At 43.4% G+C, this 14,989-nt stretch overlaps 1 protein-coding gene across 5 annotated transcripts in view; it reads right to left on the bottom strand.

The window, feature by feature from the left end:
• Positions 1-2,560: 2,560 nt before the first annotated feature.
• LOC147604968 (arginine--tRNA ligase, cytoplasmic-like) overlaps positions 2,561-14,989 on the bottom strand; it is a 61,662-nt gene continuing 49,233 nt past the window's right edge. For all 5 annotated transcript variants that reach the window (XM_086794031.1, XM_086794033.1, XM_086794034.1 and 2 more), the window contains 9 exons: positions 5,152-5,330; positions 4,893-4,977; positions 4,154-4,340; positions 3,975-4,044; positions 3,701-3,770; positions 3,463-3,552; positions 3,279-3,347; positions 3,067-3,165; positions 2,561-2,885 (listed from right to left, as the gene is read on the bottom strand). In XM_086794031.1, the coding sequence (XP_086650157.1) occupies positions 2,775-2,885; positions 3,067-3,165; positions 3,279-3,347; positions 3,463-3,552; positions 3,701-3,770; positions 3,975-4,044; positions 4,154-4,340; positions 4,893-4,977; positions 5,152-5,330 (960 nt within the window). In that variant the 3' untranslated portion in view covers positions 2,561-2,774. The remainder of the gene's footprint in view (positions 2,886-3,066; positions 3,166-3,278; positions 3,348-3,462; positions 3,553-3,700; positions 3,771-3,974; positions 4,045-4,153; positions 4,341-4,892; positions 4,978-5,151; positions 5,331-14,989) is intronic.

The raw sequence follows: 14,989 nt of genomic DNA, 5'->3' as shown, positions 1-14,989 counted from the left end.
GCACACTCTAATACCATCTCCTCAAGAAGCCCTTTCACTGTTCCTTACGGCATTTGCTAACTCCACCTTGAAATGAAATTTTGAAGAGAGAGAGTCACTCTCCTCATCTTCAAGAGCCTTAAATGAGTTCTTAGCCTCCCCTTACCATCCTCATTAATAACCCCTTTCCCTTTATCAAAATGAGCCTTCCTACTTGTACTAGAACGCCTCCTTTCCCTTTGTCACCTTGGTCCCCCCTAGTTGGCTAAGAACCCTCTGGTTTTAGCTTCTTGGGCAGCCAGGTGCCTCCTTTCATTGTGCCTTTACCCTTAAGCTTCCTACTATTTCCCTCTTGATCAAAAGCCTCTTGTCCCACCCATTGGCTCCATTTGTTTCTCGGAGAAGTTGGAAGCCATATCAAGTTCATATCTCCTTCTAAAACCATCATTCTTTTGGACCAAACATTGTTTGGCAAAGTGGCCAAACCTGCCATGTTGGCAGCAGGCAGCACCAATGAAGGCACCAAAGGAAAGCTTGATTTCTTTTTTACCTAAAGCACCCAAATTCACTAGCATTGACTCAGGGGTTAGGGGTTTCTTTTAAGGTATTCTAAGCTACACAAACCTTGTTTGAAGCTCGACCTAGTGGAGGGTTGGAAGGAACACACAAAGGTATGGTCTAATTGCGAGGCCAAATCTCCCAATGCTGGCCACAGCCATGGAGGGTGATCCATGAACTCAACCCAAGAAGGACAGGATTCCACATAAACATCAAATAACAGGTCCAATGGATAACATGGATGAAACTTTTGAGTAGGAACGAAGGAGCCTTCACTGTTAGTTTTGGAACCACGGACACTGAAAAGGCCCTTACCCATATAAAACAATCGTGACACTGTCCTAGCCATGAAAATCTCCTTCTCTATCCACTTGGCAAGATCGACTTTATTTAGGACTTTGTCTGCGCAAAAAAGTATAACACTGCAAAGCCTTTCAATGAGATCCTAGGGAAGTACACAAACCTGTGTTTCAACAAGCTTTGCAACCGTCGTGGATTTACTTGGCTTAGCTGAGGTCCCTTTACAACCCTCACTTTGCCCCACTAGACATGATGCTTGTCCTCTAGCCTCTTTCCCACAACTTCTTTGCCCTCAAAGGCACCTGTCTCCCCCACATGTGATTCATTTCTGGATCCTCAGCAAAGGCGTGCCACCAAGAATCCTCTCCCATACCATCTTTATTCCCATCTCCCCATCCGCTAACCTCCTCACCTTGCATGTTGCTACAGTGTGTTCCTGGTAGAAAGTCACGTGTGTTGCACATCAACCCCTTGTTCTCATCTGACCCCTGCCTCTCGATAATAGATTGGTTAAGTACATCTCAAGTCAGGGCCGTAACTAAATTTCATCTAAGACTTGCTGAAATATTTTGTAGTCACTGAGAACACTACATGATGATTTTGAAACTCTTCATAAGCGCCGCAATCTCTACAATAAGCTGCTTTAACATTAGCTCATCACAAGTCTCACACAGACGTGCTTTTGTTAAAGCCTTTTTTGGCATCAAGATAATAAATAAAATATTTAAGCATTTCAATCCAAAAAAAAAGCTATTAAGAAAACAATTAGCAAGCACATACTGAAACAAGTCTATTACCTAGGATTGCACACTGGAAGAGTCATTTACTCACATCTACACTTAACTAAAGGCTGATCAACATATATACATCTTTCAATTATTGAGCCTCCAGATGGAAATGTTTACATCAGGAGTTTTAAAAACTTCTATCTTATGAGTTTCACAATTCGGTCAATGATTATCTGGTGCAGTCAAGGACTCTTCATCTTGCCAAGTGGATCATGGGCTGTCAAGATTTGTAGAGTAGCAACACGCATGGCATGGGACAGGTGCTTTGATAGTTTGATTGTGAGGTAGTCTCCAAAATCTTTGTGCTCAGGGGAAAATCTGGAATCAATCTTATGGTTTGCACTATCTACCATCCTAAAGAATACAACCACAAGGTCTCCTTTTATAAGGTCTTGGTGAAAAGCACCTCTCGTTTATGGACCAAGTCTCCAAGCCCCCTTCATCTGACCACTATTTTTATAGGAGAGACTGGGTGAGGGGCAGGCTATAAAAACTTGCATATGCAACCATTTCTTCGTAGGAGTAGATAGTACCTGTATCCAACAGAGACTGTGGGGCAAGTACACAGACTAACTAAAAAAGCAGGCAAAATGTACATGGTCACTGTGATGCAAAAGCACCCCATGCACCCTATTGTTTGCTTTTTGGCCAGTTTGTTTTAGAGGCCACAACAATCATTCGAGAGTTTACATGCTTGAAACAAGGCCCCTTACATGTATACCCAGCTGTCTCTGTTCTCAGAGGATATGACAATGGGGGTGTGGGGTGGCTGTTCATGGACAGGCACTCCGGACCCCAAAGCCCCATTAGTTTGGGGTTTTTGTGTCAAGGGCTAGACAAGCAAGATGAGTTTATTCCATGTGAGCTTGTCAGTCCCACATTGGTGTTGCACACTTTTTAAATCGAAACGATAGCGTTGAAGTGCCAGGTGGAGAGAAGTGCCAAGTGGAGAGACTCCACAAATCTATTTGATGAATGCCTTAACAAATCTCCTCAAATATGATAGATACAAGCTTTAGCATTGCTTGCAAAATAACCTCTTCATAACTTTCATACAATTCTCTGGGAATTCACCTCTAGAAATGTGTGACATTGGTGTGTACAAAATTCATGCCAAATATTACATGTATAACCATAAATCTCCTAAGGTCACAACCTATATAAAGGAGTGATACCCAACAAATCGAAGCATTTCCTCATTAGAGTGGCTGTAGCCTCGCATAGCAGTAACCTGCTTGTCTCCTCTTCTGAACCCACTACCTGAGATGCATACACAGAACGTTACTTCAAAGCAAGCCATTCTGAGTAAAGATTTCACATTAGGACTCAAAGGGGCACAAGGGTTCAAAAAATTAACTTAAGGCTTGAGGGCAGACCTCAAATTCAATGGAAAGAGCATTAAGGTGTCAATATATACATGGTCACACACACACACACAGACCTTGCACGTTGAATAAAACTTGGTGAAAATCTCGGATAAGCCATACAGATACTCGCAAACCGTGCTCGGAAGGAGATCAGTTACTGCATCCTCAACAATCTGGCACACAAAAGCTCACACAGGTTAGACTTCAGCCCTAGTGGCACATCTCAAAACTTCAAAAGTTGTTGATATACTCCAATAACAGTAAATTTATCAGGTGGATACGATACCTCTGGAAAGCGGATCAGGTGAACCCCTAACAGCCGCTCATTTTCATGAGTTAACTTCACATTTCCGATCTGTTACAAAAGGGGGGGGGGGTGATGTGGTTATTATTCTTCGTTTCAGATCTTGCTTTCAATTGCAGTTGTAAATCCAAAAGTGCACCCTTAATCCTTTCAAAACTATACAAACCTGTTTCAACTCATCAATGTCTTTCCCGGATCTCCTTATAATGGAGCAGATGCGTGCATGGGCATACAGAAGGTACACTGCCGTATTTCCCTAAAAGAATGCATCCAAACCAGACTCATTAGCAGATGGGAACCAGGAGGCCCTAAACACATCCTTGAGAAAAATTAATGCCAAAACCAGTAGAATGATTTACGGAGTAAGTTAATCACAAGTTATAATGGATAATAGAGGAGGCTACCCTGACGTCCAGCATTTGATCAAAATTGAAAGTATAGTTTGTTGATCGATTGTTCTTCAGATCAGCATACCTAAAAAATGCCATTTAAAATTTTGAGTCCGACAACTTTGGCCTTCATATTCAGGCTTCTAACCCAGAAAAAATCCAAGCTACAATTTGCAGGATAATGAAACCACCGTGGAGAATAAAAAAGCCTATAGGGAAAAAGAAGTTAATGTGAAGGAAAGAAAAAAGTGTGCGGGGGTGTGCGCATGCATTTGCGTGACCGCCTTACTTGACTGCTCCATAGCCCAATGCTTCAGCTGCTTGCTCCAACTCATCAGCTTCCCACTCATCTTCTCTGCCTGGTTTTCCATGGACAAAAACAAGAGACATAGAATTGACACCTTGAACACGAACAACAAAAAGAAGCAATATGTCAACAGAGATATGAGAACGAAAAAAAATTCTGACCTCGGTCAATGAGTCCCTGTTTACTCCGAACTACGGCCTCATCAAGTAAATCAGCCAGTCGAACCACCTCCGTGGATCGAGTTCTGAATCTTTTCCCATCAAGTCCAAGCACAAGACCAAATCCGACATGAGTTGTCCTGGGGAGCTCCTTCCCATCTGCTGGAAGCCAGCCTGCTCTTCTTGCCGCCTATCAAAAGATTAATCAGTTAGAGTGCCAGGACACACCCACCAAGCCTCCACTCTTGCCCACTGCCCCCACACTCTTGCCCACTGTCCCACACAATTATGAAAAACATTTCAAAACATGGGAAAGTATCTTGCTCCTCCTGCCTCCGCACCCAATCTAAGGCTGCAATGTATGCATCCTGAATTTTTTTAAATTTCTCCAGAGGTTGAGAGCAAGCCCAACCACGATGAGCAACCTACTTTAAGTACATCGTTGCAATACCTCATAACTATCCCATAGGTCCTGTCGTATCTTGTCCAGAACACAATAAAACGGACCAAAATTCATCATTATGCAATCAGCAAGGGGCATGGACAAAACACAAGAATATGCACCCAAATTCTGAATGTTAACAATGTTGTCACGTGAAGTACCTTTACTAGCATGACATGACAAGATTGGTTGCAAAGAGCATCTAAAATCAACATCCTAGACATGTATTTGGTTTCTGTCATACATAAAAGCAGCCCCACTTATCATTTTTTCTCTTTTGAATACAAACAGGGTACTCACACTGAAGAACATGTCGAAATGCAAGGACTGGCCCACATCCGTTACATAGATTACCCAATCTGCTTTCTCTACATTCAACCGGTACCTGGAAAACATAAAACAAAATATCCGCTTTACAGAAGTCCATGATTGTGTTTGATACTGAAGTGAGGTCTCTATTTGGACCAAAATCAAAACAAGTATAGTATCCCTTGTATATACATGAAGTGAAGACATTGTTGGATATTAATATTGTGAAAACATGATTTGATTTTGATACCAGAGAGCAGCTAAGTCAGTTGATGCGTAATTGAATCCACCATCTTTCTTTACCACAATCAATGGAATATTTTGCCCATCTATTGGTATTACTCTTGCCCCTTCGCTTTCCACCACAAGACCCTTGCTCTCTAACTCTTCTAATACAGAAGGAATATAGGGATTATAAAAACTCTCTCCCTGCATGATGACAGAGATCCCAAAGTCAACCCTTGTTAAAATGAGTGCTTCCTCTTCAATAGAACATAAAAATGGTTATATTTACAAAAGAATTGGTATGAAAGAGATCTACATAGAACTGCATTAAAAGTGATGGAGAAAAAGTGTGTGTAGCTATACCTCTTTGATAGAACATAAAAATGATTACATTTACAAAAAAAGGCATATAAAAAATACCTATTTAGAACTGCATTAAACGTGATGGAAAAGAAAGCTGTGTATAATTATGTATTCAAATTGACTGTTTAACAGTAAGTTTGACAAAATATACTTGAAAATATATAAAAAAAACACTTTAAAAAACAAATATAAAAAATAATACTTGAAAATATAAAAAAACACTTACTGTTTAAACTTTGTGGAAGAGAGAGAGTTGACAAATGAGGACGACTGCCTTGCTCCGACCTCAGCCTTGCTCCACACGGAAAGATAGAGGGGGGGAGAGAGAGAGAGAGAGGGATTTGATACTCTGCTCTTGGAATTTGTGCTGTTCTTGGAACTTGTGTGCACAAATAAGTACTACATAGTACGGGCTTATATGCTAATGAAACATAGTCATTGTGAAGCCAACGTTACGATTTTTTTAACGTTCCCTTTGAGAACGTTGGTCCAAACGTTCTCATTCTCTGCAACGTTTTACGACGTTTGGGCCAACGTTTGCTTCCTTCTTTCAGCCTCGGCACGCCCTAGGGCAACGTTTGCTTCTTTTCTTCTAGCCTAGACACGCCCGCGTTTGTGTTTTTTTTTCTTCCCATGCTGGGCAGCGGGCAGTTTACGAGCGGACAACGCAACCAAACCCAAAAACGTTGATTTTTTTCATCTTTTTTAATGCACCTTAAAACTTCGATTTTTTGGCTTTTTTTCCACGTAGCCTGGAAACGGTGTTTCGAGTGGGCCATTTCTGCCGTTTCGTGTGAGGCCCCCACCGGTTGCACGTGCCAACCATTTCGAAGCATTTCCAACTTGTTGGAGTGGGGAAACAGTGTTTCCCCGTTTCAGGGGCATGTTTCCTATGACCATGGTCGTATCGTAGGTTGGCCCAAGTCCACCACCCTACAACTAGTCCAGATGGACCGAACCAACCACATCACCCAACTTAGACAAAAATAGACTAAACAAACACCCAACTTAGACAGAAATAGACTACACAAACAACCATTGGTCTCGGTGCAGCTTCCATGCCTATCCAAGGTCATTCAGAGAGCCCATTCTATCCCCGCCACCTGAGGACAAGGTATCCGAGGTTCTATCCAAGAATGCCGTCTATCAACCCGCACTTACATGCATCCTACTTGGCATGGTGCCAAGTCTACATATGTAGTCCTACAACCAAGTCCCACAACCATCCAACCACCTATGGCCAAGATCCAGTGTATAAATTGTGTATTGTAGGGCACCCAGGCATGCACACAACTGCTATTCCTCATAAGAGGGGGCCTTACAAAATAGAGCAACCCGTCACTCGTACAGTCACAATAACGAGGGAAAAGCATTGACTTCAACCACACCTAAGCGAGTAGTACCACATTTTCCATCCCAAGGACATAGTCAATCTGAAAGGTGAACTAGGAAAAAAAATGCCACCAACAAAAATGAAGTTGAGATAAAATCTTGCTATGATTGTGTGAGTAAATACCTGAGTGACCAAAACTCAGCACCAATCAAATAATGCTGCCACTTGCAAAGGCCATGCACCAACACTAGGAGCTCTTTGTTTTACATGGAATACCATAGCTTGCCGCCACAAGCGTCAAGCTCTCATAAGCAACCAGAGGTTCAAACTTCATACTGCCGCAACAATTCTCCAAGCCCATCTCCATTGGCATCGCAAAACACAGTGAAGGGCTTGTTCAAATCCAGCAACCAGGGAGCAAAAGCAAAAGACACACAAGTGCCTTTAACAGACTTGCTCTACCCGGTCCAACAAAACACATGATCCTCCTTTGAAGCATCTATCAGAGAATTATTAGTCTTCTCTACATTATGCTCCACAACGCACCAATACCACACTATCAACCCCAAAAATCCACCAAAATCATGTACATCTACCAAAACTCGCCATATCACAAAAGCCTCGGCCCTCAATCTTCTATGGAGTCATTGTGATTATGTCCCTAAAAAAAGCATGCCCCAAAAAGATGAACTCCATTATATAAAACTCTGTATTCTGAGGGTGAACCCACAACTATTTCGCCTATATCACCCAAACGACAGTCACCACATGATCATTATGTTCCTTTATGGTTCTTCTCAAGACCAAAATGTCATCAAGTAAGACTAATGAAAATCCCTAGATAAGGCTAAAATTTCAGAGTATCATCTTGTTAGAGTGATCGGGGCATTCGTCAAACCGAAGGCACCATGCTGGGTATTTCGGAGTTAATCTGGAGTCTGGTCAAGCGTCCTTAGTGGTGTGAACACTCTCTTATTAAGGGTCAAAAGATAAGGCCTTGGTGCCTATAAAAGCATGTATTTGAGTGGATTCATTATAATAATAAGTATCATTTGAGTTGTGCAAATGTACTCTATCTTGGCTTGAGTATCTCATCTCTCTCTCCTCTTACTTTCTCTCTCTCTTCATCTTGTACAACCATTGCCATGGCTTAAACCTTCTCCTCTCTCCTTGCTTTATCTCTCTTCTACGCACTCCACCATGATGATAATATTTCACACTCCATAGCTCCTTCTGGGATACCCTGATTCCAACATGGTATCAGAGCTAGGCTGATCCACGTCTGCGTTTTAGGGTTTTCATGTTTTTAGGGTTTCTGCATTTTTCTGATATGACATAGCCATGCGTTATCCTCTACAACATATCTGCATTTTTCTCATGCAATGATGCGTTTTCAGCTGCCACACCTCTCATATGCTGCCCAGTCCAGCCGCCTATTCCCTTGCATTTTTCTCTATGTTGTCCACCATTCAACCCACCGTCCAGCAGCATATACAGCCCTTAACACAAGCACATATGAGGTGACACAAGCTGTCCATAGCAGGCTGAACTTAATGCAGCCATTCATGGTGATACAGGGAAGGAAAACACAGGTCTTCAAAGCGCTGTCCATACACAGCTGAGCACTTCACCTTGCCACCTATTCATCATCATGGGCTGTCCTGTGCTATAAACGGACATACGTGTGATCTTCCTCCACAACATCTCGGCCAGTAACACCTCACTAACGGCTGCTCCTCCACTGCGCCACCTCTCCCTGCCTACTACCAGCTTCTGAACAACCAGTCTGGGCCAACGGCTTCGGAGGCCCTTTTTGCCCTCCTGAGTTTTTGCTTCGCAACGTCCTTCTCGTCCTACTATGGCTCCTCCACCTCACCATAGACTTCATACCTGTGATCTGCTCCAGCCCGCCTTCATCACACCAGGCTGCTTTTCAGCAGCTCCGACCCGACTTTGGCCCCATGATACTCCTCTGCAACAACATCATATGTCAATAAGGTACTTAGTGCTCAAATCATTAATATTTTGAGTTAAAATATCATGGGAATACTTAAACCGGTTTTCATGCCAAAAAGGAATGTACCTAGCAGTAATGCAAGCACCGTCATGAAGCATCTTCTCCTTGCAAGTATACGTCCCGCACTTGACCATCGAGTGTCAGAGTCTTGGAAACAGAGATGCCAGAAGACAACAGCAGATCATCACTGACGTTCTACCATGCAAGAAGTTTGTTAACTTTCGATCTTGTCAGTTGTATGTGCTTGGATTCTCTGCCCAAGGTAGTCCCCCAAAATCTGAGTTATATATTTTTGCTCTTTTTGGATTTTGTGACGCCTTGTTTTCTATAAAGGCTCCTCTCCATTATTCCCTTTTTGCCCCTACTTTAGGGGGTGTGGGGAGGGTTTATGCGGTCTTTGTCCCCAAGACAAGACTTGATCTCTGAGTCCTTTGTGCTGGGCCATGCTTGATGAACCTTTGAGCCATGCTTTTAGCCTCTATGCCATGTTCATGAGCCACTAAGCCAATTGTGGGATCCATGTTTGCCCTTTGCTTGTATTGGAGTACAGGACATGCAACTCCCGATCACTCCAAAGTGGGGTTTGTTGGGTATTTCGGAGTTAGTCTAGAGTCTGATCAAGTGGTGTGAACATACTAGGTGCGAACATCCTCTTATTAAGGGTAAAGAGGTAAGGCCTTGGTGGATTCCTTATAATAATATCATTTGAGTTGTGCAAACTTGCTCTCTCTATCTCATCTCTCTCTCTCCCTCTTACTTTCTCTCCATCTCTTCATCTTGTACAACCATTGCCATGGTTTAAACCTTCTCCTCTCTCTCTTCTACACACTCCACCATGATGATGATATTTCACCCTCCATGGTCTTTCTGAAAGCATTTTATGCTATGTATAGTGCCACATGTGAACAGAGGCTTACTAAGGGCACTTTTTATCCCTTACAGGTTTTCCTCCCGTGGCCATCCGGTGGGTAAGGACACCCACTTACGGTTTAGGGTTTGTCATACTTTCACTTTATTATTATGATGTGACTACGTGCATACCAAATCTCCACGTCTTGTTGTTCCTTTGCCACCTCTCTGTATACTCCTTATGTAAGTGAGATTGTTGCTTGCAAGTATCCATTGCCCTCGTTTCCAACATTTGGTATCAAAGTTGTGGTTGTGTGTCCCCGCCTAGAGCATTCGGAGATAACCGTCCAACGCCAACAAGACTGCAGCATTTAGAGCTGAGTCATCCGTCAACGCCTACATCTAGGACACGCACCGCTGCTGCTGCGCTGTGCAGCTCGTCGCCTCTATGGTTACCGCTGAGATCGAGCTTTTGTGGCAAGGGCGGCAAAAAACTCGCCCACGGTGAGGCCTGATTTTGGGATTCTCCAAGCAAGCCCTACAAAGGCAAAGCTCTACCTGACCTCATCCCTCTGTCGCCCAGGTCTTTGCCCCCATCGCTCATTTCCACCACCAAAAGTGTGCAGCAATAGTGGGCAGAGCACCACCACCGCTGCGTCCATCCAGAGGCTCAGCCCACTTCTGCCCCTCCCAGCCTGCGGCACTAGTGGGGAGACCTCTGCAGCAGCAGAAGACAAGTTCTGTGCTGCTGTCTAGACCTTTGAAGAGTTCTCTCAGTGCAAGCCTCAATACAGAGGTTTCTAAGTGCTACATCAACTCCCTGCACCGATTTCTTACTCATACACATACTCGCCAGTACGTTCGTTATACCCTGTACTTTGGCTTTTTCTCATATACTTGCAGGTACTCGTTACAATAAGCCACTACGCAGCCTCCAAGAGCATTGAGTGGGCACTATCTGCAGTGTATTTGGCACTATTGTGGGACAGGATTCTTTTCTGCAGGATCTAAGGCTCAAAATGCATCGGATGTGTTTCAGGTTTTGTCCCAAGAGGACAAACTTGATGCCAACAACTACTTGTGGAGTTTTATGGTTAGAAATCTCCTTGTGGCTAAAGGCCTTCGGGGTTATGCAAATGGTGAAGATGCACGTCCAGCAGATGTACTCCTCCAACTTCTCAAAGGGGTGAGCGAGGTGCCCACGCAACTACTCCTGCAATCGCTGCTGCTACTCAAGAGCAGAATGCCCAAGCTATGGCGTTGATCTATAATTCCGCATATCAAATCTTACAAACCCTCAAAGAGAGCTTGGGATGTACTTGAGGCTATGTATCAGGCAAAAAATGAGGCTAGAGTTGCATATCTCAAGAAAGAGTTTGAGAGCTTGGACATCAGTGGACGATGACAGTATGGCCGATCATCTTATGAAGATCCAGGATCTTCGGGAGCAGCTGCTCAATATCGATGAGGTCATTCCTGAGAAGGAACTCATATCCACGACCTTGCACTTATTGCCAAAATCTAATTTGACTTTCCAGGTCCATCGATGCCATGCGGCAACTTATGATTGGGTCTCTTGACAAATCAAAATTTTTCATCATGCAAGTTCACCAATGTGTGTTTGTGAGTGATAGAGAGCGAGAGGAATAGGAATGTGTGCATGCATATATATGTGTGTGTGAGTGAGTGAGAAAGAAAGAAAGAAAGATATATTAACGTCTACGAGAGGCCAAAGTCGGCCTATGAGACAAAAAATCCAAAGCCTTTAAAGTTTGAGGCGTTCGTGAGTATGCTTCTTTAAGAAGAGCAAACTAGGAAGAATAAGTCTTCCATCATTCGTAGCAGTGATCAGGCCTTTGCAGCTCATGGCAAAGGCAAGGGCAAAGCAAAAGGTCGTTATCATCAGTCTAAGGCTGATTCTGGACAGCCATCAAATGAAGGAAAAAGTGACGCAAATCAGCCCAAGATGAAGGACAAGTGTCGTTATTGCAAAAAGCCATGGCACTACATTAGTGAGTGCAAAAAGAGACAGGCCAAAGAGAAGAAGAAAGAATCGGGTTTGCAGTGGACTCTTCTAATGCTCCTGCAAGAAAAGTTGGTGATTCAGCTAATTTTGCGCAGGATGATTGGGCTTTTTTGGTTTGCAATTATGAGAGGATGTCTCTCTCAATGTGAATAAGAAATAGGTCATTTGGTATTTTGACCGTGGAGCCTTGTGACATATCACCTCTACAAGGGATTTGTTTACGCATTTGAAGGCTGCTCCAAAAGGAAAGAAAGTCACATGTGCTAATAATTCTTCTCATCCCATCAAAGGGATTGGTGAGATCATACTCACAACCACAAACGGTCCGGATATATGCATCACAGACGTACTCTATGTACCATAAAGAAGAATTTGTTGTCAGTCTCCTCTTTTGCTAAAAGAAGCTATGTAGTCCACTTTGAGGATGACAGGTGCACCATAAGAGCTAGAGAGAAGGACTTTGAGATAGTCACTTCTGGGACATTATACCGAGGCTTGTATAAGTTGGACTTTGAGAAGAGAGCATAGGACGTACGTATGGTTTCTACCACCACTTTTGCCATGCAAGAGGCAAAGTTATGGTATGCCAGATTTGAGCATGTAAATTATGGCAATCTGATGCTTTTGCAGAGGCATAAAATGGTACAGGATATGCCACATGTTGAGCTATCTCCCAGACATGTATGTGAGGGATGTATTCTTAGTGCTATCCCCAAAAAATGGTTCAACAAAGGCTGCCCGGAAATTCAACTCGTACACAATGATGAGTGTGGTCCTAGGAGGACATCATCACTTCGAAAGCATCTTTACTTTGTGACTTTCATTGACAACTACTCCATATTTTCTTGGGTGTACCCTCTTAAAGCAAAATCTGAGTTGTTTATGTGTTTTCAGCATTATGTTGCAAGGACTCAAAATGAGACAAGTTGCAAAGTGCATACCCTACGTTCAGATCGAAAAGGGAGGGGGGGGGGGGGGGGGGGGTATATGTGAGATGCTTTTAAAGCATACTTGGTTGAAAAAGGCATCAAGCATCAATGCACTATGCCATACATACGACACCAGAATGGTGTTGCGGAAAGAAAGAGTAGGTCTTTAATGGAGATGTCTACATGTATGGTCAAAGGCAAGGGTTTGCCTCATAAGTTTTGGATGGATTCGATCATGTGAGCTACACATGTTTTGAACAAGTGCCCTACAAAAGCCTTGAAAACCATTTCTACGTTTGAGGCTTGGTACAATAGAAAACCTAAGGTTGAATACCTCAGGACATTTGGTTGCCTTGCATATGCACATGTGCCTCCGCGATTACAAGGCAAATTGGATGACAAGGCTGTAAAATGCATATATGTGGGCTATAGCAGTGGTGGCAGCAAGGGATACGGTCTCTACAATCCCTACATGTACAGGATTTTTGAGAGTATAGATGTACTAGGTGCTGAAAAGCAGCCCCTAAACCAGCCCATTGCAGATCATGGCATAGAGGAAGCAGTTCATGAACAGCGGACAGCTTTGGACAAGGCTAGAACAGTGCCTTGCTGGCTGGTCCATACTTTGCAAGAGAGTAAACTCTCAGCCCTTCATAGCAAGACAAGGGCAGGTTCTAGAAATGCTTGAGAACATGTAGATGTGGCTGCATGAGTGGTCTTTATGATACAAATAGCCGGATTCTTATGAAGAGGAAGAGGATGAGCATTGCAAGAAGCCATGCAACAGGAGATCCATGCTATTCAGAAGAATAACACTTGGGATTTAGTAGATTTGCCTCTTGGCAAGAAGGCAATTGGTACAAAATTGTCACGTGCACACCCAGTTGGTGTACAGGTGACATGGCATTCTAGGCATTCATAAGCATTAAGCAAAGCATTCTTGGCATTAAGCATAGCATTCAAAGCATTCCAAGCATTTAGGACATTCATCACATCAGGTTGGGACCTATGGAACCAGCCGACAGCGTGTAAAGAGGCCTTTTGGCATTTATTGGTCGTGGAGGTCCCAAACAAGCAGGCTAACAGTGGTATTCTGGCCGACCAGCAGCAAATTCATATATACAAGGCATAACGCATCATTCATTCATACCATCTTCTTCTTCTCAGCATTTCCGGCCTGAGGAGCAAGGGCATCACTCATAGGCAGCATTCAGACATAGACAGCAATCAGCATTCAGCCATCCTCCTGCCTCCTGCGTAGAGGAAAGCCAGCATGTCAAGGGTGGACCTCAGCATTGGAAAAAGGAACAATCGGTCATCATCATTATTCAGCAGATCTCTCTCTTCCCGAGAACGATACTCGTTTAGGACAGGCATAGATCTATTCATAGATCTCATTGTAACCATCGCATTTACTATAGCTGCATTGCATTTGTATTGAAACCATTCTCTTTCTCTTTAGTGTTTCTAAGTGAAGTTTAGTTAGGCCTAAGGTTGTTTTACTACGATCAATCCCTCGCATGTAACATTGGTATCAGAGCGTTACAAGGTAACCAACCTTAGTTCATGTTCATTCCATAAGTCATTCAGTTAGTCGCTTCCGCTCAGTTAAATCTAGTTCTCAAGATCTTGCACGCCATCCTTAGGGTTTTCCCCTTAGGCATGCATCAGTAACCCATCCATTTGCATTCTTGCATAGCATATAGGGTTGCACATGGCTTGCATCAGCATAGTAGTCATCCTAGCAGTCCAGTAAAGATAGTCAATCTAAGCATCTTGCATTTGCAAGGCATACATGATTTACCCACGAGTTTTTTTGGGAAAGAATGACATCCATCATCAAAGGAGCAAATGGAGTTTTGGGCTTCAACTAGCATCAGCAAGGGGTTCTCTTCCACATAAGAAGACGGAAGTGGCTCCAACATCGCCTCAGGAGGTTTAGAGGTCCCATGAATGACGGAGATAGTGTGTGAAAGGATTCCACAACATGTCAATGGTGATTCAAGTTTTTCCAAGTAGATTTATCAACATTTGCCATGCAGTTCCCGCAGTGGTGAAGTCATTGGCTCAAATGATTCAACTCCTACAGTCAACCTTAGTCCCGACAGAAGAAGACAAAGTGGGGCAGTGGTTTCAGTGGAGGAGAATCAACAGAGGAGTCGAAAGGTTGTCAGGTGTACCACCTAGCAACAGTTTAGCATAGGGGAACGTCACGTGCACACCCAGTTGGTGTACAGGTGACATGGCATTCTAGGCATTCATAAGCATTAAGCAGAGCACAGAGCACTCTTGGCATTAAGCATGGCATTCAAGGATTAATCCAATTGTTACAGCACCTACAGCAGT

Source organism: Cibotium barometz, chromosome 60 (genome assembly GCF_041138505.1).
Source record: "Cibotium barometz isolate CiBa-2024 chromosome 60, ASM4113850v1, whole genome shotgun sequence".
Taxonomy (NCBI): Eukaryota; Viridiplantae; Streptophyta; class Polypodiopsida; order Cyatheales; family Cibotiaceae; genus Cibotium; species Cibotium barometz.
The sequence above is the reverse complement of the archived record's forward strand: the minus strand, read 5'-3'. Positions and strand labels throughout refer to the sequence as shown.